The 22,842-nt window shown below is 43.8% G+C and overlaps 1 protein-coding gene across 1 annotated transcript in view; it reads right to left on the bottom strand.

The window, feature by feature from the left end:
- Positions 1-5,603: 5,603 nt before the first annotated feature.
- WNT7A (Wnt family member 7A) overlaps positions 5,604-22,842 on the bottom strand; it is a 36,309-nt gene continuing 19,070 nt past the window's right edge. The window contains exon 4 of the mRNA XM_086845195.1: positions 5,604-9,887. Coding sequence (XP_086701321.1) covers positions 9,408-9,887 — 480 coding nt within the window. The 3' untranslated portion in view covers positions 5,604-9,407. The remainder of the gene's footprint in view (positions 9,888-22,842) is intronic.

Here is a 22,842-nt window from a genome sequence, read left to right as displayed (position 1 = left end):
GACACTCCGTTGTGGCAGAGTTCCAGCAAAACCAGCCGTTGTTACCGTCCAACATAAATCATTAGCTACTGTCTTGTTCCAGGTGTACACAGGTGCTATTTAAAACAAAAAAAGGTGATAAATTTTATGTTTGTAAACATACCTCTGTCAAAACCAATCCTGTTTCTGGCAGATGAAGATGTTATCCATACCTCTTGCTAAGGCAATATCCATTTTCAGGAAATAAAGTTCCTAGTGTATAATTAGCTGAAATTGGCTGACATTAGGGCAGTGGTACGTGGTGAGTTTAACTGGATAGCTGGGAAAGGAGCTGCCCTCTGCCAGTGCTGCACAGATCCATGGTGACAGTGACAGGATGGCTGCTGGTGGCCCAGGGCTCCAGGACCTGCTGCCATCACATGTCACTGGCTTTTTAAGGATGCTCTTTGGACTCTTCCCAGATTACATTCCATACATGTGGAAGATAGAGATTGCAATTTGTAGCCATGACAACAATGCTGGCAAGTGCTGCTGTTCTCTGCTTGCTGTACCTGAGATACAAGAGTCCTTTTAAAAATTACCTCTTGTGCCATGCTTGTCCTTTAAAGTTGAGAGTGAGCTTTGGCCCCTGAAAAGGTGAATCCGGGGTGCACTGGGTGGGTGTGCTGAGCTCTGAGCTTGGTCTTGAACTGAAGCCTCAAAGAACAGCACCCAGTCCCTTGTGCTCGCTCCAGACAGACCTGAGGGCAACAGAAATCCAAGTTTAGGATGATACAGAAATGTCTGCTGGTGTTCCTGGGTAAAGTTCTATGGTCCAACATATTCAAAAGCTTCAAGCAACCCACTGGTCCCCTGTTACACCCCGGTTTGCCTGTTCCTCGCTGCCTTGAGTGCTTGTAGTAGTAGCAGCTACAACAAAGCAAAAAAACCCCACTAAAAATGCCAAAAGACCCCTAAACCACTCCTCACCCGCATTTCCTTGAAAATTATTGGAATATGATTCAACTAGTGATACTCTGTAATTGACACTAAGTATGTGTGATGTCCTTTAATTCCCACGGACTGAAGACCACCAGCTCTAGGAAGGATCTCTGGGAGAAGCAAGCTCAGGACCAAGGAGGAAAACCAGAGTGATGGCTGTTGGATAGGATAGTGGTGAGCAGCAAAATGTAGCTGAATTCTTCATTAAACCACGTGGCTTTGCAATTATAACATGAAACTGGGGCAGATAGAACCCAGGAAACCACTGTGGGGAGGGGACTCCAACATGTATTAAGAACGTAGCAAAAAATGGCTCCTGGCAACTTTTCACATATATTCTTCCAGTAATAAGTAGCTTAACAAATCTTGATCTTGGTTATGTAATGAGATCATTAGATCAGCATTTGGGACCTATTTACTGTGACAGGAAAACAATACACCTATGATCTATTGTGGGCTGGGCTGAGATTGCCAACTTCAACATTAAATATAGTTGATAAATTAAATTAACATGATAGCCCTGACATAATACTAGTAGTTTGTGTATTACAGTTCCAACCAGGTGTTGAATTTCATTCTCCAAGAATTAATCTGAACTTCAGCCCTCTCAGGTCTTCAGTCTCTTCATAAAGCCTATAAGTACCACAGACAAGGCTTATGTCATTAGTCTCTTAATGTTATAAACATTTAATGAAGTTAAATTTGAAGTACAACACATTGTAAAATCGATCTGATCTTGTTGGGGAGACAAAGGGAAGAAAATTGTTGGAGTCATTTGGAAAACAAATTAAGAATTACATTCACTTAACTTTGAAGTGGATGAAAAATTATGGCCAAGATGGATAGAGCCATTGTGTTCCAAAGGCAAAGAGGGCTGGGAGCAGGGATCCTGTCTCAGAGGAGGATGCTGCCTGACACAGATTACCAGCATCCTCAGTGGCAAGCAGCTCCCATCAATCACCTGGGACATGGCAGGCAGCACTTTCCTAGTAATTGGAGGAATTTCACTCCAAATATTGCAGCTCAGATGCCTCTTCCTCAGAGCAGCTCCTTCAGCAGCTGGGGATTTCTGTGCTTTTGAGCACAGGTCTGCACCATTCCCCTCCAGGGGTGCTCACCTGCTCCCAGCATGGGTTCTGCCCCCAGCACAGCCCTCAACACGGGGCTGCCTCGTCTGGCTGCCTGACAAAGCCATTCAACCTGCAAACGCTTCCCTGGAATTGCCTTTCAAAGGAATAGGTTGGTGCTGAGGTTCTCTCAGCCTGTGCTGCAGTGGGGGCGAGGGGCTTTGCTGCAGCCAGCTCAGTGTCCTGGCATGGTTCACCCTGTCTCCTCCAAGTGCTAAGCGGGCAGGAAAGAAATAAATAAAAGTAAATAAACCCCTATTAGTGAAAGTTTTACTGTGTAAAACCCCAAGACAATGAACAGGAAAAAGTGAAGGGCAGTGGATGTGTTGAAATGCTGCAGACTACAACCTGCTTGGAGGAAAGTGTATTTGTTCTTTCTTTTTAAAACTCATCATTTATTTTCTCTATTCTTCTGACCTAATGTCTCATAAATGAATACCAGGGGGATTTTTGAATCATGGTGATATCATGGGCTAAAGCCCTTCTCTACTTTTTGAATGTAAATTCTTTTTGACATTCTTAGTTATTGCAGAGCATTGACTTCTTTCCTACAACAAAACGAAATGCTCTTTGGTTTTGCATAGTTAACATTTTGCTAATGGGTAGCCAAGATTCTCTCAGCAGCTCAACAACATTTTCTAAAGCACACTGGCGTTGTTGTAGCAACTGGTGGCTGATCTGTGAATAAAGCAGATGTCATTGTGGCAGGATAAAGGGAGAATAATCTATCACCCGGCCACTGCCACTCCTGCCCAAACAAGTCATCAAAATGACAACTTTGGTGTGCAGCCATTAATTCAGGTCTGTGTATCCCCTCATCTCATCTCGTTATTATATCAACCAAGGGTATGTTACAAACACCAAGAGGTTCCCAGCCCCTCTCCCTTGTCCTTCTGAGGAAGTGCAGCCTGGATGTGCCCAGGCACTGACAGTTTGCCAGCTTCCTTTTAGGCTCTGATTGATTTTACACTGTCGTCCAAGCTGCTCTGGCCTAAATAAACACAATATATATTCTGGAATGCTTTTTCTTCTTAACTGTTTAATCTAAATTCAGCTCATGTGGCTCACAACTAAAGATGGGCGTCAAAATATTCTGATAGGTGCCCAAGCTGAGCACAAAAGGAGAGACAGAAGCAGATAAATTGTCTTTCTTAGTTTTCAGAAAGCTTTAATCCATTTATTTTTTTTGTTTTAGCTTCTGTTCTAATTCTCATAATTTGTACTTAGTTGGTACAACTCATTGACTACAGTGAGTCACCTCACATCCCCCTCTTTTGGTGGCAGCAAACACCATGTGCTTTAACACTGCCCTACTAAATGCTTTCCGTTGGAATATTCCCTTTACTTTTTCTATGCTTCCAGTGCTGAAGCTGAGGCATAAGAGCAATGTGCCTCTGCTTTGTGGAGACTTTGAGCTGAGTTTCCGCTTGCCAGAGGCTGTTTGTTCCCTCTGTGGAGCTGCTGTCCACATCCCCTCCCTCAAAAAGCTGCTCTGCTGTCTCCTTTGCCTTCCAGCTTTGCTGATCACTTGACTCAAGGAAACAAAACATGAGACCAGGTTCCTTCCATTTCCCTGGTGCATGACTCATACTTAATGTGGAGGTTATATTAATTACTGTGTGCTCAGCATTTAATGAGCCTGGGAAGGAGTCTCCTCTCTTCAGCTATCCAGAACATGCAGGGAAATCACTGCATGCAGTGAATAAATTTTCCAAACCCCCAAATCTGGATACGTATTTAATACAAGGAGGAAAATCAGTTATTGCTCAAGTTCCTTAAAAAGAAAAGCATGGCAGAAGTTGAGAAATCTGGGCCATAGTCCTGATTCTCTCACAGGCTGCCTTTGTGCCCACTGGCCAACCCTCTTGGGCTCTGTCTCCCGATTTCCTGTCTGTTTGTAGGGCTGGAACCAGCCTCAGCTCAGAACATTTGTGCAAGTTAACATCACAGCACTAAAGAAAGCCAAGAGGAATTATTCTGAGGTGTTTTTAATATGTGGAAAATACTTTTTTTTTTTTTTTTTTTTAATAAATGACCTATCTTCCAGTCCTGTGTGATGGCATTATGATCTAACACAACTACCTGTAGTGGACCTTCTGTGTCTTTCATCATTGACTTCTTTCTCAAGGTGATGGGTATTTAACATCCTCTGTAGGATTTTATGCAAATAAATACACTGCATGTGATGTTCATAGTGTGTATTTCCAGGGGCCCATGTGCAAAAGAAAAGTTGCTAGGTAAAAAAATGTTGTGTGAGAAGCTACTCACAAAACAGATTTATTGCTGATTCAAGGGAATAGATACTTGATTTGGCTTGATCCAAATGAAATTGCACTATGGGCTGTTGTAGCAACCGGGCAGGCTCAGCTCTGGCTGCAATCTATCCATTTTGCCAAGCCCTTTCAGTTCCCTGCTGGACTCAGTGATGTGCTTTCCATGCATTGATTTCTTCAGGGATTTTCCTTCTTAGGCTTTTTCCTCTGTATCCTGTCTGTTACAGGCCTTTAGTTTCTTTATCTTTCAAATGTCTTTCTCTGTGTCCTAGTTAGAGCCATGGACCATCCTAAATTGGAAGGGACCCACGAGTATCACCAAGTCCAGCTCCTGGCCCTGCACGGACACCCCAGCAATCCCACCCTGTGCATCCCTGAGAGCATTGTCCAAATGCTTCTGGAGCTCTGGCAGCCTTGGGGACGTGCCCAAACCCTGAGGAGTCTGTTCAGTGCCCAGCAGCCTCTGGGGAAAGAATCTTTCCCTGATACCCACCCTAGCCCTCCCCTGGCCAGCTCCAGCTGTTCCCTGGGTGCCATCCCTGTGTCAGGGACCAGAGATCAGAGCTGCCCCTCGGGAGGAGCTGCAGCCCCCAGGGAGCTCTGACCTTAGTCTTCTCCAGCTGAGCAAACCAAGTGCCCTCAGCCCCTCTCTGTAGGGCCCCTCCAGACGTTGGACCATCTTCACTGCCCTCCTTTGAGCACTCTTTCTTATACTGCAGTGACCAAAATTTCAGACAATATTTGAGGTGAGGCTGTCCCAGTGCAGGGTGGAGTGGGACAATCCTCTCCCTGTCCCAGCTGGTCATGCAGGAATGTCCTCCCTGGCTGCCAGGGCAGTGCTGACTCATACCAAATTTTCCATCCACCCTGCAGTTCAGACTTGGAGACCTTCTTGCTCCATCAGCTTCTTTGGCTACAGGTTGGGGGCAAGAAACTGTATTGGTTAATATGCACATTTGGGACATTCACAGTGCATATTTCCTCATGTCTATTATAATGACAAATGTGAAAATATTGTCAGAAATACCTATACAGTATCCTAATTTGAATTTGTGCATCCTGACTGCAGTCTGTGATGTTTCTGTTTAACAAATGGATTTTAAAGTGTGGCTGAGTAAAGAGTTTTGTAATCCACAGAAGAGCTCACTGAGAGCCTTGTGCGATATGGTATGTAGCCATTATTGACCTTCTCTAAGTTACTGTGTCCCCTTACAATCACTTTACCAAATGAGCCACTTAGGAGTATATTTTAAGGATGTTTTCAGTTTAATTATCACTGTTGAAAGACGTATCTCTGTTAGCTTTGTGCATACATGGCAAAGAAAACTTAATCATGGGCTGATTCATGTTTTATGTAAGTACTTCTAGTATCAAGCTGAAAATTCAGATTAGCTGTCCTTTTAGAAAGGCTGAGAGGTAAAATCCTTAAAACTTATTTAGGAATCCTGAGGCAGAACATCTTCATTTCCACAAACTGGCGTTTCACTATGGGATGTGGAAGGGAGATTCCACGATTAACAGCTTCTCAACTTGCAGCAAGGCTTTTTCCCTTCTGCTTCCCCCTGCTCTCCCTGCCCCTGCTCCTGCTCTGTGTTTCCTTTGCAGCCCCATCCAGGTTGTGCCTGTGCCCAGTGCTCCCCTGGCAGCACACATGAGAAGATGGATTTTCCTTCGAGGGCTGCATTGTCCTGCAGTTGTGTGCATTTCAGTGCCATTGTGAGCTCCTTCCCCACGTAAAAACAGAGCTCTTTCTATCCTCGAGCACAAAGACCAAGCTGTTGTGGGGGGAGGAATATCGGTAAATCTTCCCCCTTCTCCTGTTTATTCTTCGTGCCATTCAAGCCCACTTAGCGAATGACCAATTAACTTCACATTCAGGGCACATTCTGATGGACCAGATTTCTCCTACCTAAGATGACACAGCCAAATTTCCAAATAGTTTCTAGCTGAATGCAGAATTTGGTTTTCCTTGCTCTTTAATTCATGGTTCCCAAAGTGTTATTCTAGTTATTACACAAATCAACGTTTTTTTTCCTTTTTATTCTCTCCATTTTCTCACCAGAAATATTGAAAAATACAGGGAAAATGTGTACCAAAAGGAATTCCTTGTGCATCCAGGTTTTTATTACTGTGAATAAAAATGTTTAAAGATATTTGTCCTTCAGTAATTATTCTGCTAGCTGTACATGGCACATCACTGCATACGGAAATTTACAGGAAGCAGGAGTTTTACACATTACTTTTCTATGGTAAAAACATGCTGCAAAAGTAATAATTTGTAAAGTAACTCGAATTAGTGAGGAAAAAGCAGTTTTAACTATGATATAGTATTCATTAAATCAAAGCCCAATATAAAATTGGGGGGGGAAGATTCCAATATTAAATGTAGATCTGAATTATTTAACCATAATACAGAGTTGTAATTAACATCCCTACTGTATGTGGTTGCATTTTAAATCTTGTTGTGTGGAATTTAGGAGGACTAAGAGCAGTGACTCAGTGAAAATTGGCAAGTCACAAGTTTGAAAGTAAATTACATTAATAACTTTATTTTGATACCCCATTCTGGTGCCTGAATTGAATAAAAATTCTATTTTGTGTTAAGTGGCAGGTCTGCAAAGAAACTGTGCATTAACCCCTGATATACATTGCTAGGATTAGGTACTGCATGGGCTTGTGTTCTTAAATAATATATATACAAGGAGTGAGTTAAAACCTGAGTCCTAACAGGTAGCTTGTCATCCTTGCAGCATCTTTCATGATGCTTCTGTTTCCCTTCTCAGAAATTCTCTGTTTTCACAGTGCTGGGAGGGAGTTTTGCCTGAGAAGGATCAGTGCACACAGGACAGACCTGTCCCACCTGCCCCCGGTGGCACTTGCTGCTGTGCAGGGAGTCAGTGACAGTCCAATCACTGCTGCCTCATTAACTGGGGAGATCCTGCAGTCTGGAAGGAGGAAAGAACCTGATCTGTCCCAGACAATGTGTAATATCATCTGCAACTCTGGGCCACCTTTCTTTACTCAGTGAAAAACAACGTTAGAATTAGACATGGTTTTTATCAGTAACAAATGAGTTAAGCAGGAGGAACAGAACAATTCTCAATACAGAGAAATATTTACCACTCGAATGTCTGAAGAAATCAGCAGTGGTAAAAAGGAGATATCACAAAGGGAATGCAAAACAGCTTAGTTGGGCTCTGAAAAACAAGTCTTTAAATTTGCCTCTTTAAACTTGTCCAAATGTTTTTCTGGATTTTTGGGCTCTGGCCTTTTCCAGGGGAAAAGAATAACGTAAATGCCAAAAGGAGCTGGACAAAAAGTAAGCTTTGTATCCTATCTATGAGAATCAGACGATATGTGTCATGCAAGTTATTACAGTCACAGTCTACAGTCTTGCCCTGATGGGAATCAGATTTGACAGCAGCACAAAGCAGAGGTTTAACTGACAGCACACACAGCACATTTGCGAGTCATAACGCCACAGTTTAATGACTGACGCATGTGGGAAGCTAATTCTGATTTTTTTTTTTCTTGAATGGGATAAATGAGCATCCAGTTAATACCAATCATGTATTCAAGCCATGTGACAAAATTGATGCCCTGTTCTTATTTTGCATATTCTGCAAACTGAGCTGCAGGAAAAGAGCCAGTTTGTACACACATCCGGAGAGAAAGTTCATCCTGCTTTCTGACACATCCACCAATTGCAGCTGAATGCATCCAGCTTGCTGCTGTTGTGTTCACAAACTAATTACCCTTTCTCTGTTAAATAGCCTAAGAATTACAAATTGTATGCCTGTTTTGAGAAAAAGTACAGGTTGAACAAGCAGACATAGCATAAATAAAATATTTATATAAAAATAGTCTCTTACAAAATATACTCTCTTATCCTATGATTGATTTTTCCAAAAGATGGAATTTTGTCTGGATTTTCTTATTTTTAGACATATTCCAAACAGGATTTTATTAATGCTTCTTTCTTTAATCGAAGAAAAAAAAAAAACAACACAAAAACTGGTAAAGATTTGTAACCCCTACGACTCCACTTTTGTTCCAGACAACTAGCAGCAAACAGGAGGAAATAAACAAACAAAAACCCCAAAATACAGTGTGTTTGTGTATGTACATATATATAAAGGCGCCAGCTTTTGTCCTTAAACATCCAGTACTGTAGAACATATCCTGCAAGTCCAACTAATAGAAATATCCTAGTCAAGAATAATATATACAGCTCCAGTGTTTCCTCGCTGATCCCACAAAATTATTCCACAAAGAAAGCCAGCTATCTACTTTAATTGCAGAATAGTTCCAGAGGTTGGTAAAGTTCTTTTAATTAAATAAATTAATATTAGTTTTATCTGAATAAATTGTTAAATATTGTTATTATTATGCCCAAGTGTCCCAAATCCCTGTGCTAAAATCTGCAGCTCACACACACAAGAAAGGCAGATAAAGCAGTGTCTACAGAACCCTTCCACAGTTCTTCTTGCTGCAGCAAGTGCTGTGAAGTGGAAAGATGGGCAAGACCAGTAGAAGCTTTTCACGAGTGTAGAAGCCTAAATCTGTGTTATCCACGCACTCCCACGGGCAATTCAGGGGAAGGCTCTGTCCTTCCCATCCTGTGCAAAGCCCTTTTGTAGAGGTGTCTCCCCTACCCCTCCCAGCTTCTCATACACAGAAGTGTTTGACCATCCCTTTCCCAAACCGAGAGTTCGGTGCCACATCCAGATTTCTCCCTGGCTGCTGTTTCTCCGCAGGGCAGTCCACGCTCCTTCCTTTCGAGTTGCAGGCTCACCAAGATGATCCTTTGCTCTCTCTTTTGTGTGTCTGGTGGCCCAGGGTGGGGTAGGTTTGTTTTTGTTTCTCGGCTGACTTTATGAGAGTCTGAAATATGTATCCACATGAGCAACAAAACGTGAGGAGAGAAGAGAGGGCTCCACTCATCAGCATCTCCTCGGGGAGAGCAGCTCTTCCCTGCAGTTCTGCTCAGGTACACTGAGTGCATGTGCAAATGTATCCGGGCCGGAGAGCAGCCCTAGGCAGGCGCTCACTTACAGGTGTACACCTCTGTCCTCTCGCTGCATGTGTTGCATTTCACGTAGCAGCACCAGTGGAACTTGCAATTGCACTGCCACACCCTGGAGTACTGGTGGGTGTTGTAGCCGCGGCCGCAGCACATCAGGTCGCAGCCGTTGGACTGCTGCGCCGTCTTGTTGCACATCCTGCCCTGCGTCCCCACGCTGCCCGTCACCGGGTCCTCCTCACAGTAGTTGGGGGATTTCTCTATGTACACCAAGTCTGTATCCATGGGTTTGCGGTAGGAAAGGGGTTTCTTGATCTTGAGGAAGGTGGGGCGCTTGTTGCGGCTGGCCCTGACGGGCTCCACCTGCACGGCCTCATTGTACTTGTCCTTGAGGATGTAGCCCAGCTCCCGGAACTTGGGCAGCGTTGTCCAGCAGGTTTTAGTGGTGCAGGACCCTGACACCCCGTGGCACTTGCACTCTAACTTCATGTTTTCCTCCAGGATCTGTGGTTAGAAGAACAAAGAAGGATGCATTAATAGCAGGGCTGTCGGATGGACACTGGCTGACACTCAGGGATGGGTTTGTTCTGCAGTGGGAGCTGTCACCACACACAGGTCACCCTGCTGTCCCAGGCAGCAAATGCTCATCAGTATGACCCAGCTCTGCCTGCAGAGCCAATTTCCCTCCTGCACTGCAAGGAGGGAGCTCTGCCTAACTTCACAGCTGAGGGACCGAAGAACAAATGGGACTCTCCTCAGGCACAGCTTTTCTTCAACATGATTGCCCAGTGCCCAATACTTTCACATCCCCTGAAACTCTGTCCCTTTATCTTCTCCTGCTTTGCCAAATAAAACTGGAGTCCAGCTTAGTCCCTGATCTGTGTCCTGGGCCCCAAGCAGCAGTGACACTGGGACAACACAAGCAAACACACCTAATTCCCACTGTCTTTTTCTTGAAAGAGGCCACAATAATTTTGATGATGAAATTCTGCCTAACCTGGCAGAGCGGAGCACCGGAAAGCCCAGCCAGAGGGATTATCAGGGCTAAGGGAGTGGCCACATCATTTTTCCCCTGAGAAAACCCAGCTGATCCATGCAGCTCCAAACCTGGGCAGCCAGGAAGGCTGGAGGGAGGTCAGTGATATGGAAATTGGAATTAACCCTTTTGTTACAGCCTCTCCCTTCAGTTTGAGGTGTTTGAAAAGAGCAGACACTGTCACTGGCCATTTTCAGCAGAAAACAGCAGCTTGCCCTGAAGGAGCCAAGTCCAGCTCTTGGCTGGACATGCATGGGGACCTCGAGCCGAAAACCTCAATGTGAGCAGGGGTGGCTAGGACAGAGCACTGACCCACAACAGTGTCCCTGCCCATGGAATGAGAATTAGATGAACTCTAACATCTCTTCCTATGCAAATTATTCTGTGGTTCTGTGATTTTTTGATTCTATGAAATATTTTAGTCTATGAGCAGATTGCCAGCACGTGTGGTCTGAAGACAGGATCATGACCCCAGAAAGCGCAGGTCCAAACCTTTGGCACAAATGAACTCAGCACATGCTAGGTCACATTTTGTGCTACTGATTTTAAATCAGCTTCTCAAGCAAACTATCTAATGACTGCCCTAAAACTCAGATGTGAGAAAATTCCATATTCTGATCTACATCTTAACTTCTGCTCAAGCTTTGGCTTTATCTTGTTATCTTGAGTTTCTTTCTCAGCCACTGCATTCTTCTTTTATTGCTCACTCATTCATAAGGCAGGACACTTGGAAGATAGATGAGGAGATGGAAAAGGAGTTATAGCATAGAAACCAGAAAAATAACATAAATTCCTTTAGCCTCATTTGTACCATTTTAAAAGCTCTCTTTTTTGAAATTGAAACTAGCCAGGGATACACTTCTCAGCCCTAATTCAATCACTGCTCTTGTAGAAAGGGCTGGCCTTACATCCTGGTAAGATGTTCAAACTTGCAACAAAATATTTCCAACCTGCCTGCCATGGGGAACCGCCAAATTGGCTCGGAACATTAACACAAAACACATCATGTGCCATCTATCCAGGTAGGGTTTTTTTCCTGAAGTGTGGTTAATTAGCCTGAATTGCCTTTTGGTTTTATTTCATCACCATCCCATTTACAGCCAGCACTCTCTGAGGGATGGGGGCTCCTCGGGAAGGGGCTGAGCCAGGAGCAGGCGGCCTCATATACTGGGCTGGGCTCCTGTCCCACTCACACCACCCCAAACACAGCCATGCCCTGCTCTGCAGCTCCCAGCCACGGGCACTCAGGATTAAAGGGTCTGGTTTGTCCTGAACAGAAGTTTGAGCCTCAGATCCAGGGGTCCTTCCTAGAGGTCCAAAAACACTTGGAAGGGGATGAGAAGGAGCAGAGGGATGAGAAAGTGCTGCTTTATTGTTCTCTTTCCCTTTTCTCTGCACTGTCCAGAGGTGCCAGAGGTTCCAAACTCTGTGCTGGACTCTCTCTGGCACATCTGCCTCATTTCTGTCCCCTGCACCCTGCAGCTGAGCTGGCCCCTCTGGACCTGCCTCTCTAACCCAGCCTCTCCACCTGTGGCTCACAACCCCTTTTGTTGCTCTTGTTCTTGCACACAAATCCATCCTCCTCTCCGGGCTTTCAGGGCCGTGTCCTGCAAGCTCAGCAAGCAACAAATTGGCTTCACAGCCTTTAGAAACTGGGCTACGTGGAACTTGAACCATCTGGCCTCAGCAAAAGCAAACCCTGCAGTGGTGATTTGGTGGTTTTATTGTACTCTGAAAGCAGGTGCTTGGACTATTTCTATTTTGGACTATAAATATGTGGATGCTGGTATTTTAATACTGTAATATTGTTTCAGTACCCTCTGATGAATCAGTGCCTGTAATATGGGATTCTTGGGCAGGGACAGCAGGCCACAGTCTTTTCCTTGGTTTCTGTGAGCCAAAAGCAGCACCCTTCCCTTAAAAACTTCATCCGTGTTAAGACCAGAAAGAACTCTTCACCTTTTATTTCAGGATTTGTTTCTTTGAAGGAATCATCCAGCAGCTCATGCTTTTTACGTAAGATTAAAAATTCAGGTACATTTAGCTGACTTTTCCTAAAATATAAGAGCCTGGAGGGCACAAAAATTCAATCCTAGATCTCCTGTTTCTTACCAAATGACCATATCCAGCTCTGTCAGCCATGGGAAGTAAATCTGTATGCACCAGTGGGTGCTCTGAACTGGATTAAATGCAGACAAAGAGCTGGAGTTCTTTTAGCTTTGTCCACTTTTTCTTTGAGCTCCTACAGCAAACTGTCAGTACTTGTTTCTCCCTCTATCTCCCTTTGCCATTTGCCTCTGGGAAATAGTTTGTGTGGGGAGAGCTGGGCTGGCTCTCCCTGCTGATGTTATCTCCAGATGCAGCACCTTTGGGCTCTGCTATTGGGAGCACAACGTGTTTGCTCTCCCCACTTAGCTTTGCAAGGAATGTGTGGGGTTGGCCATGGGAGGGTGGCAGCAGCAGCCCAGGAACTGCAGGGGCTGCTCCAGCTCCTGCTGTGGTCCTGGAGCCTGGCTGGGGCTGCTCCAGCTCCTGCTGTGGTCCTGGAGCCTGCCTGGCTGGGGCAGGCACAGCTAGGGGTCCTGGGTGTCCCACCCTGCTGGGGGGGCACATGGAGCTTTGGTTCTGTGTCTGGTGTGCTCAGACACACCACTCACACCCACACAGGGCTCTTCTCAGCCCCAAGTCTGTCCTGAGTTACTCAGTGGGGTGTCCTGGGCTCCCAGCACCAAAGCAGATGAGTTCCCCAATGACCCCACGCTCCACATTGTGGGGTCAGGGGCTGCCCAGCTCTGGCTCAGCCACCAGAACTCTGCAGCCCTCGATGCCAAAGCTGTGCTGAAGAACCTACATCTCAAACCTGGAGATCATCCCACCTCCAGATCATCCTCCCTCCAGCAGGATTCCCATGGGAACGGGATCAATACACGGCCAGGCACCCTCCAGTGCTGCAGTCTGAATAACCCCGGCCCCAGGCTGCATGTTCAGCCCAGGTAATTACTGAGACGCTGACTCCTGTCCACCAAGGCCATGATCTTGCCTAATTTTGTCTGACATCAGATCACCTGAGTCAGGAAATCCCTGTCTTCTGCAAATGTCCGCACACACACCTTCACTGAAGGTTAAGGAAAGTACAAGTATTGGCAAAATTAGTGACATTTTCACTCCAGAGAAGAACATGGCAGGGCTTGGAAAGAGGCCACAGCATTTCTGTGGGCTGGGGAGGGCTGTGAGGAGATGCCCCTTTCAGCTGGTGGAAGGTGAGGATTGGTAATTTGTATTATTACAAAGGCAATTGTAACTCCTTAAATAAGACAAAGATCCTCAAATTTTGGGAATAATGTTGAGGTACGTTTGTTTTTCTATTGGAAAGGATTCATTGAATAAAAATAATGTTTTAAGCTAATATAATAAAGCCATGTATTATTTAATCTTTCAGCAAAATAACTTGAGAACCAAATCATGTGTAGAGTGAGACCAGGAATTGGAAAAGGCACTGGGTGGATGGGTAGCACTGACTGGACAGACAACAAAAGGACTTTACCTCCTGAAGTTATTAGGACATGTCTCTATCACTTCTTTTATCCAAGTGTGATCTTAATCTCAAAAGGGTGCTACTGTTTAAGTAACTTGCAGGACTGTTCTAGTCCCAAAGCTCTGAAATCTATGGGCAGTACAATACTTGGTGCTTTTTCATTGGAAAAAAAAGAAATCCTGCTGTCAGAGACAAATCCTATAGATTATTTAAGAAATGTGAGAAACTGCATAAAAAACACTCAAATACAAGTTTAAAATTAGCAAAGGTGTACTTAACCAGAAAAGATGGAAAATATTCCCATCAGTGGATGGCCACTAATTATATACACAGAGCTGCTGTCAAATGTCTTCTGTAGGAGCACATTTTGCACTGATCTCCTCTGGCAAACTGACTGGGATGAGCTTGGAAACGACTGTGTCCCACACTGACTCATTCCAGACAGGCTTTGATACCTTACCTGAACATCTTACAAATATTCTATTAAGTGCAGCCAAAATATTTTTTTCTCATGTTTTTGATAAGTGAATCTGTGCAATAGAATATCTGAAGTCAGTATCAAACAACTTTGCTCCTGAACACCATGAGCTTTAACTACCCCAGAAATCCTGCTACCACAGGCAGGCTGAACCCTTCTTCTCATGGCAAGAATTTTTGTATTTTAAATAAAAAATGAGTGGGGAATCACCACTACATCAATCAAACCAACTCTGCACTTTCCTTGGAATAGGTGTATCAGGAAAATCAGGCAACCTGCTGGTCTGAAGGCTGGTTATGAAGAGAGCCAAGAGCATTCTGAAAAAATACACCCTGCTGCCAACACCACAGCTGGGTGGGGTTTCCTAACACCACCATCTACCTTCACTAAGGGATTGACTGTTTTAAAGAGCAGAAAAACTTGTTCCAGACTTGAAGTCATGACAACCTCAAAAATGAAGACTTCAGAAATTTTATACTCTCTTAAGTTCAATCTTTTGTGTCCTATCTCTGTCTGACCTTTCCCTATGCTACCCAAAGCAGGAGGTTAGTTTCATTTCCTGTATGCCCTTCATAGTTTCATATTTATTTTTGTACTTTCTGCCTAAAATATTAGTTGCCCTTTACTTAATCTTTATGAAAAATTGATCATATGCAGAAATTATTTTTGAAATGCAGTTTCCTCAGTATGTCAAACAAGTCAAGAAAAAGTATTAATTAGACTTTCCACATGGTCATATTGCTCACACAATGCTGTCAGCATGTGCAAACTGTGCTGACAAAAAAAAGAATTAGATGTGTTCCTCTCTCCCTGAGCAAGTTGTGTAGTTTAAATCACAGAGCTAGTGCCCTTCAGTCACTGCCTAACACTGTGCAGAATAGCAAATGAATGAGAGCAGGGCCAGTAAAAGCTGAGAGGAATGCAGCAAAAAATATTCTCTCCTGCATATTTTTCTTATACTTCTGATAACCTCCATGACTTGCTGTAGACTAAATCAATTTATCACCACTTCTGGGTCCAGAAAGTAAATTTCACAGAATGCTTTTATAGTTGTTATTTTTGAAGAAAGCTGACCTTGGGACAAAAAGGACATAATTGGTTTCAAAAGGTGGGATGTAATGAGATGGATTCTCACATGACTTAATTAATGCTCTTCTCAAACCATAAGGCCTTTTTTCAAACCCTTGTCTTTTTTCAAACTGTAGGAGCTGCTCTGTGAAGTGTCACAATACCTCAGAACCACAGAAACATTTAGGGAGGGAAAGCCCTCCCAGACCATCCAGTCCAAGCCTGATTCCCACCTTGACACCAGCCCAGAGCGGTGAGTGCCACATCCAGGATGTCCTTGGACACCTCCAGAGATGGAGGACTCCAAACCGCCCTGGGCAGCCCCTGCCAATGTTTAACAACCCCTTCCATGAAGAAATTCTTCCTCAAAATTTGAGTTCTTCCTCAGGAATCTTTCCTCAGGTGCCTGGTCCTTCTAGGAGAATACCTTATCTGCTCCTGGGATAAACTTCTGCCCAAGCCCTTCTGGTTTCACACAAGTACCTGTGCCAGCGGATCCTGTGCATGTGGCTCGGGCTCTGAGCTTGCCCAGCCCTCAGGATTTCTCTCTGACTGCTCTGCAAACCTAATCACACTTTATGAAAGGCAAATGAGGCTCTGAAGTTTGTGTTTACCTCCATCAGGATCCTGCCTGCAGAGACAGTGGGCATGATGTGGCAGTCCTTGATACTGACAGCTCAGCATCTGTAGGGGTTTGAGAGGAGTGACACCCCAAAATCCCCTGTGGAGTCAGGCCCTCTCCAGGTGTTCTCTCCTCCCTCACCCTGTCCCTTCCCCACTGATCTGATAACAGCTGCAGGACCCTGGGACCCCCTCTCCTTCTCACCTCTCTCCTGAACACAACCCAGCTCTTCCAAGACAGAAAGGATCTGCACTTTCATCTCTCTTTGGTCATCAAAATGCAAATCAAAACCATTAATTCCCAAGTTGGAGCCGCAGTCTCAGGTTGGGTTTCCAGTGCTTTAAAGGGATGTGGCTGGGATAAAGTTCCTGTTTTCTGTATCACATTCAGTGCAAAACCTCCTCACCCACCCCTTCACAGGAAATGCTGTTGTAAAACTACAAATTCCAATGACAAATTTCTAACTTAATGCTTAGGTAAATGTTACATCAGAAAAGAGACTGAGAGCAGCATTTTCCCAGTATCTGTTGGAAGTAGCTGGGAAATGGGGGGTCCTGGTGTGGCACATTGTGCTTTCTCAGCTGCTGATGAAAAAGGGTCACTATTTGAAAGGTGGCCTGGCAGTTTATTGCAGGGTCACTGCTGTTCCGGCTCCTGGGTACAGAAGCCTGCAGCACCACTTTCCTTTTGGTTCTGAGGGGTTTTCTATTTAAAAGCAAGCAAATATTTTAACAGAAAAAATGGAAATAATTTGAAAACATAATGTCAATGTATTTGATAAACTACTTGTTTTTGAAAAGTAACTCTTGTGAGACACATTATCACCTAGATTAGACTGGATCAATGCAGTGCCAAGTAAGTGTCATCATGTAGGAAGTTTATATATCTGTCATAAAAAGGAACTTGGAAAAAATAGTTCTGAAAAAAATCTGGTTTCTTTTAATGTGCTTTCACTTGTTATCATTTGAATATAGCTGAATTGCCTTAAAGACATTCAACATGTGATTTTATATTCTATAATTAAATGAAAATGTGATTTCCTAGATCCTTACTGAAATGGGATAGTGAGATTAAGGGAAAATTTATCTAGGATTGTTACTTGCTGCTGTCCAAGCAAAACTGACACTGTGTACATGATGGATTTTAGCTTGTGAAATACTGAACGGTCTTGTTGTCTGGCCTACCTGGGCACTTTGTAGAATGAAGTTGAAATAGGCTGGGAATGGGGGTGGTGGCACAGAATTGCAGATAAGAGTTGTTGGTTATGTTATCTAGCTTTCCTTCCTATCACTAAACAAGTTTTCCACGGTACATATCTTCCTTTCCAAAAAGATATGGGATGGAAGGTTCATGCCAGAAGTGAATAAAAGATGATGATGAGAAGTTTTGGAAATGAACAAACAGCATGGTGCTCACTGACAGTAAGACACTAAGTTTAGAAAGAAAATGAGGCAGCAATTTTTCTGCCTTTTGACATGCTACCCAGATGTTTCTCCTTAGATCGTATCTACCTCCTTTACGTTCTGGTCACCAATTAAAAATCCCTCTAAAATACTGATACTTCCAGTCAGGACTCTCTAAAATAGTGATCTGTGTGGTATTTTGCTACATATTAAAAATGTCATGGATGTCCACTGTTAAAAACATCATTTTCCTTAATCCCTGCTTCACCCTACAAGCTCATCTCTGCAGTCAATGCATGGATCGGAATAATGAAGTCAATGAAATCTGAACTGAGCAATGTCTGCTGACCTTGACCCCTTCAAATCAATACAATCCTTCCAGCATACAATGTCCGGAGCGTCTGGTTTAAGTTTTGATCTTGGGATTGTGATCTTCACCCATTCTCTGGGCGTCTGAACAAAGATGGCATTAAGAAGGTCATTGTGCTTGTAGTTTATGCTTTAGTGTGATAGTTCTGAAGAAACAGGAAACACTCACAGGTTGGAGGAACTGAATTTAATTATGCTCCTCAGTTTGGGAACACAATGAGTTAAACTCTCACAGTTATTCAGACAAGGATGACACTGCTGCCCCTTGCTTTGGGCTTTGTCATGGAGCCTAAGCTATTCTGCACATAAAAAAGATGCAGGGAAAACAAGAAATGACACAACTGGAATTTGTCTTCATCACACATGGAGACAGGTGTGACTCATTCCCACTGAAATTCGCCTTCCCCAGTGGAGGGGAGGCTCTCCAGTGAAGTGGTGCTGGCAGCAAAGGATTGTGTACAAAGAATTGGGAGCCACCAGGTAGAGCATTTTGATAAATGTTTAAGCTGTTGAGAAAAAAGTTTCCAAAGAGTGATGGAAACCAAGAGAGCAGCCTTGCTGGTTCCAGACAAGTAATCAGGAAACACCTCTTGTGCTAAACTAACAAAGCCAGGTACTGGCAGGAGCAGGAGCTGCAAAATATTATCACTTCATATTGCTTCCAAAGATCTCCAACCAATAGCCACACACAGTTAGTTATAGGTTCATTGGCTTGCATACCAAACTGTGAGAGTTAACCCTTAGCTACCCAGCAGATGATACTACAGGACATTATTCATCATGCTGAAAAATGTCATATAAATGTTAACTTCTCCAAGACAGTAGTTTTAGTTATAAGGGATGGTTTTCCTTTTTATCAGCCTTTTCAGGTGATGTCAAAGTAATTCTCCATCGATTTTGCAGTACTGCCTCTATAAAAACACAGAGTTTCTCAGCTCAACTTCTTCATTAACTACTTTGGTCTAGAATGAAGCATGAGCTATGCTTGTATTTGGTACAGAGAGACATATTTAAACTTCAGCCCTAGCACTGTTCACAGCTCAGTAAATGTCACTGGAGAGGCACCCATGGCCTGCTTTGCCTACCTGGCATTATTGAGCTGGGAAAAGCCCTTGAGCTACCTCACACCCACTCCCATTCCCTTCCTACTCCCCACTACTCTCCAGGGATAGCACGACCTGGGCTGTGGCAGAAGCTCCAAGCCCACTGCCACGGCTGGCTGTAGCCTGGGTGGGATCTCACCAGGCTGACACACCAAGCAACAGCTGATCAGAGAAGTGAGAGCCATTCTTGTCAGTTGAAGAGAAATTTCTCATTATTGCTCCAGATAATCTCCATGCAATTATGTTAGCTCTTGTAAAGCAGAAGCTGGATCACAATGACAGAGTGTGTATTGTGAAGAGACTTACACATATTTTGTGTTTACAATTCAAAATACTCGTGATATCATGAAGTAGTATGATTTTGGTGCCAATTTTAATATTACAAAGATGACTTTCCAAGTAAGTTTAATCCAAAAGTGCTTTCCCCCTCTTGCTGCAGTTGGGACAATAGGTCCACACTTCCACGTTTTCAAATAGCTCCCACTTATCAGAGATAAGATCCTACCAGCACAGCCTCTCTCTGCAGCCCCACAGCTGCCAAGAGCAGCACACCCGGACCCAGGCCAAGAATTTTAACAGACATCTTCTGGCCTGTTCTCCATGAAAATTTGTTCCTCTGCAGAAGAAAGTGGAATTTCCTAAATGTATGTGTAATGTTGAGTGCAGCCTAAGCACAGGGTACCCAGGGAAGCTGTGGCTGCCCCTGGATCCCTGGAAGTACCCAAGGCCAGGCTGGGACTGGATGGGTTTAAGGTCCTTTCCAACCCAAACCATCCTGTGATTCTGAAATTCTATCATTCTAAGCAAGAGCTGAAGCTTTTGTCTTACAAAGCAATCACATGCTAACAGAATTCACGCTTGAGGTTTGCTGTATGGATGGAGGGGGTTCCCCTGGGCCAGCTCACCCTCACACCACCCAGTGCTGCTGCTTTTTCTGAACAGATCTACCTGCTCATCACTTATGCATGAGTTCAGCAGCAGCCAACAATGCCATTGATGGTTCCTCTTTATAAGCCATGCACAAGTGAGTCTTCACTTTGAGAAGGAAGTTTTTAGCTATGAGTTAACCAGTTGCTCCAGGTCTGCAGTTCAGAAGGCCACAGGATGCCTGTAACAGAGCTAAACACCAGTTCCACCAGTACATGAACCGTCAGCTAAAGAAACCATGCATATCCATAGTGCAACTTTAGTGTTTTAGTCTGATCTCAGTGTTATAAATCTCTCATTAAGGGCTACCTTAATATAAAGCAGAAGTCTGTTGGATCAAATTAAACAAATATCTTAATGCTAAGGTATTCTTTAGCATGGTTATTTAAATCTACAGTTTTCTAGAAAATATTTTAGGACTTTGATTACACCTTTCAGTCTAAATTTGCTCTAAGTGTAGCAAGGCAGACTTCTCAGGCTGATTCCCTGGGAAAACAAAGCCTAAGTACTCACTTGGTGTCTGGCTCCCTCCTGCCTTCCCATTTCCCACTGGAAATTTCAAAGTAATTTCAACTAAATATGACAGAGTGTAGACATTTTGAAGAAACTTCTGTGAAGCCTTAATCCAAGTTTTCCAAATATTTTGGACACATTCTCTTGACTCCTTGTTGCACTTCATTTATAGGCTATTGTGCCCTCTCAATAGTTAATTGCTCTACGCCTGCAGGATTTATCCACCCAAAGATAAGTGTGCTGTGACTCAGTGAACATCTCCTGGGGAAGCAGCTCTGTCAGAGGGTGCGTGGCTGTCCCTGAACTGTGTGTGGCCTCATTTTTGGTACAGGATCTGGAATGCTGTAGGCAAGGCTGGTTCCCTCAGCCTGCTCCCACAGGAGCCTAGCTGGAGCACCAGGATGGAGCTGGCTCGGATCTGGGTTGCAATCCACACTGTGACATCCCTGCTGCTCGGCCCAGGGACACCCTTTAGGTGCAGCTCACTTTCAAGTACTAGAAGGCTCGGGCTGGCTTCAATAACCAGCACAAATTCAAATTAATCCCAGTGCCTTCTGGCACTAACTGGGCACGAGAGCCAAGCATCCTTGCAGCTCCCTGAAAACTTTCTGTCCTTCCATAGCTCAGTTTTGCATCCTTCCAGTACCAACAGGCCTTGTCTGTGTCCTTGGACTAAAAGATTGTTCTTCATTCATTGATTTTTAAATTGTTTACTTCAAAATACCTGGAAACTCTTTCCATTAAAGCAGTAGTCTGTTCCATTTGTACAGCACATGCCAGCAATTATTTCTCTTGGTGAGCATTCAGGGCTTTATGGGTTCAGAGTTTTCTGCCACCACATGTTAATGACAAGGTTTGACCCAAACCCTGGTTTAACTTTCAGTTTCACCAAAACCTCTGTTAGGTTACAGGCTTAGCTCAGGTAACTGAGTTCATGTTCCTGACTCACCACTGAGGCTCTTGGAAACTTTCCTGGAGATACTTCCAGCTCAGGCTCAGGAGGTCTGGGCTGTAACTGCAGAGGATTTGTTTCCACCCCTGTTGACACAGCATGGAGAAGAAATCCAGGCCCACGTCCAAGGCTAAGGTTTAATTTGTCAGAGATACAATGAATGAGGCTGAACAGTGGGAGATATTCACCAGAATTTGGTGTGCCCTTCATGCATAAACACAGCCTGTTTCTGCATTAAAAGTGCTCTCAGTGAACTGGCCTAACCATTGGTTTCCTGCTGACTTGGCCAATCTTCTTTGTGTTTTGCTAAAGTGTGGATATGGAAGATCCCAATAATAGGCAAGGAAATCAGTCTTAGGTTTGGAAACCTAAATTTGCAAGTATGACAAATGTCAGCTGGAAGAAACAGAACAATTCTCAATGGCTATTTCTGAAAATTTTTCAGTAACTTAGGCTGAAATTTAGGTATGAAGCTCTAAAATCTTGGATTCTGATTAAATTTCTCAAAACATCAAAGAGCACAGTACAATTTTATTATTGTTTAATAAAAACAATATAAGGCATGACAGCCAAGCTCATAGGTCACAGTGAAGGATAACAGGTGCTGGTTTCTTTCTTGCAACTTTTCATAGAGTTGCAGAATGGCTAGAAGAGACCCTGAAGCTCATCCTCTCCCAACCCTTCAGTTTTTTTGTTCTATGACCAGAGTAAGTTTTACAACCCTCAAACACAGCAGGAATTTGCTGTGGGATTATTGTGCTCTGTGAAAGCTACACTGGCTTCAAATCAGTAACATTTCTTTTGTTCTGCAACAGGAGATACACTAAAGACTCTATCAAGGCTCTAAAGGTGCTGAAAACCCTGGGAACAGTGAATAATCTACACAGCACCTATTTCTGTCTAGCTGATATTCCCCTCTGAGCACTGAATGACAAGTGTGGTCCTATGGGAAGTATTGCTAGCTGTCTGAAGAGGAAGGCCAGATTAATTCAGAAATTGTCCAGAAACCTGTGACCCAGCCAGTGGCTTTGCTGAGCAAATTAATTATCAAGGCAGGCATCTGATCATTGCCATTATAAAAGGTGCACAATATTAAATTTGGAATTGAGATCTTTGTTATTTATGAAGAGAGCCTGGCCCTCAGTCCCAACTCTCTGTCAGCAGCATGACAGACTGTCAGCTCCAGTAATCACACACATGAAATGCATGTTTTTCTCATAATGCCAGAATCTTCTAAAACTGTGACTGCAGGCAAGTGATAGCATTTATCATTCCCTAATCTCCAGCATAAATCAGGAATTCAGTTTTCAACCACATGAGATATAGGAGGGAGCTGAAAGCCAAAATACAAGTAGGACTATGTATCACCATTTCTGATTAGCTGAAAGTGGAGGACAAGTGGAATGAAAATTCATTCTTGTGGATTACAGTTCTTGTGCAGTCCAATTCCCTC

Source organism: Cyanistes caeruleus, chromosome 11, assembly GCF_971803275.1.
Source record: "Cyanistes caeruleus chromosome 11, bCyaCae1.hap1.1, whole genome shotgun sequence".
Classification (NCBI taxonomy): domain Eukaryota; kingdom Metazoa; phylum Chordata; class Aves; order Passeriformes; family Paridae; genus Cyanistes; species Cyanistes caeruleus.
Note: the sequence above shows the minus strand (reverse complement) of the source record. Positions and strands in the feature narration are given on the sequence as shown.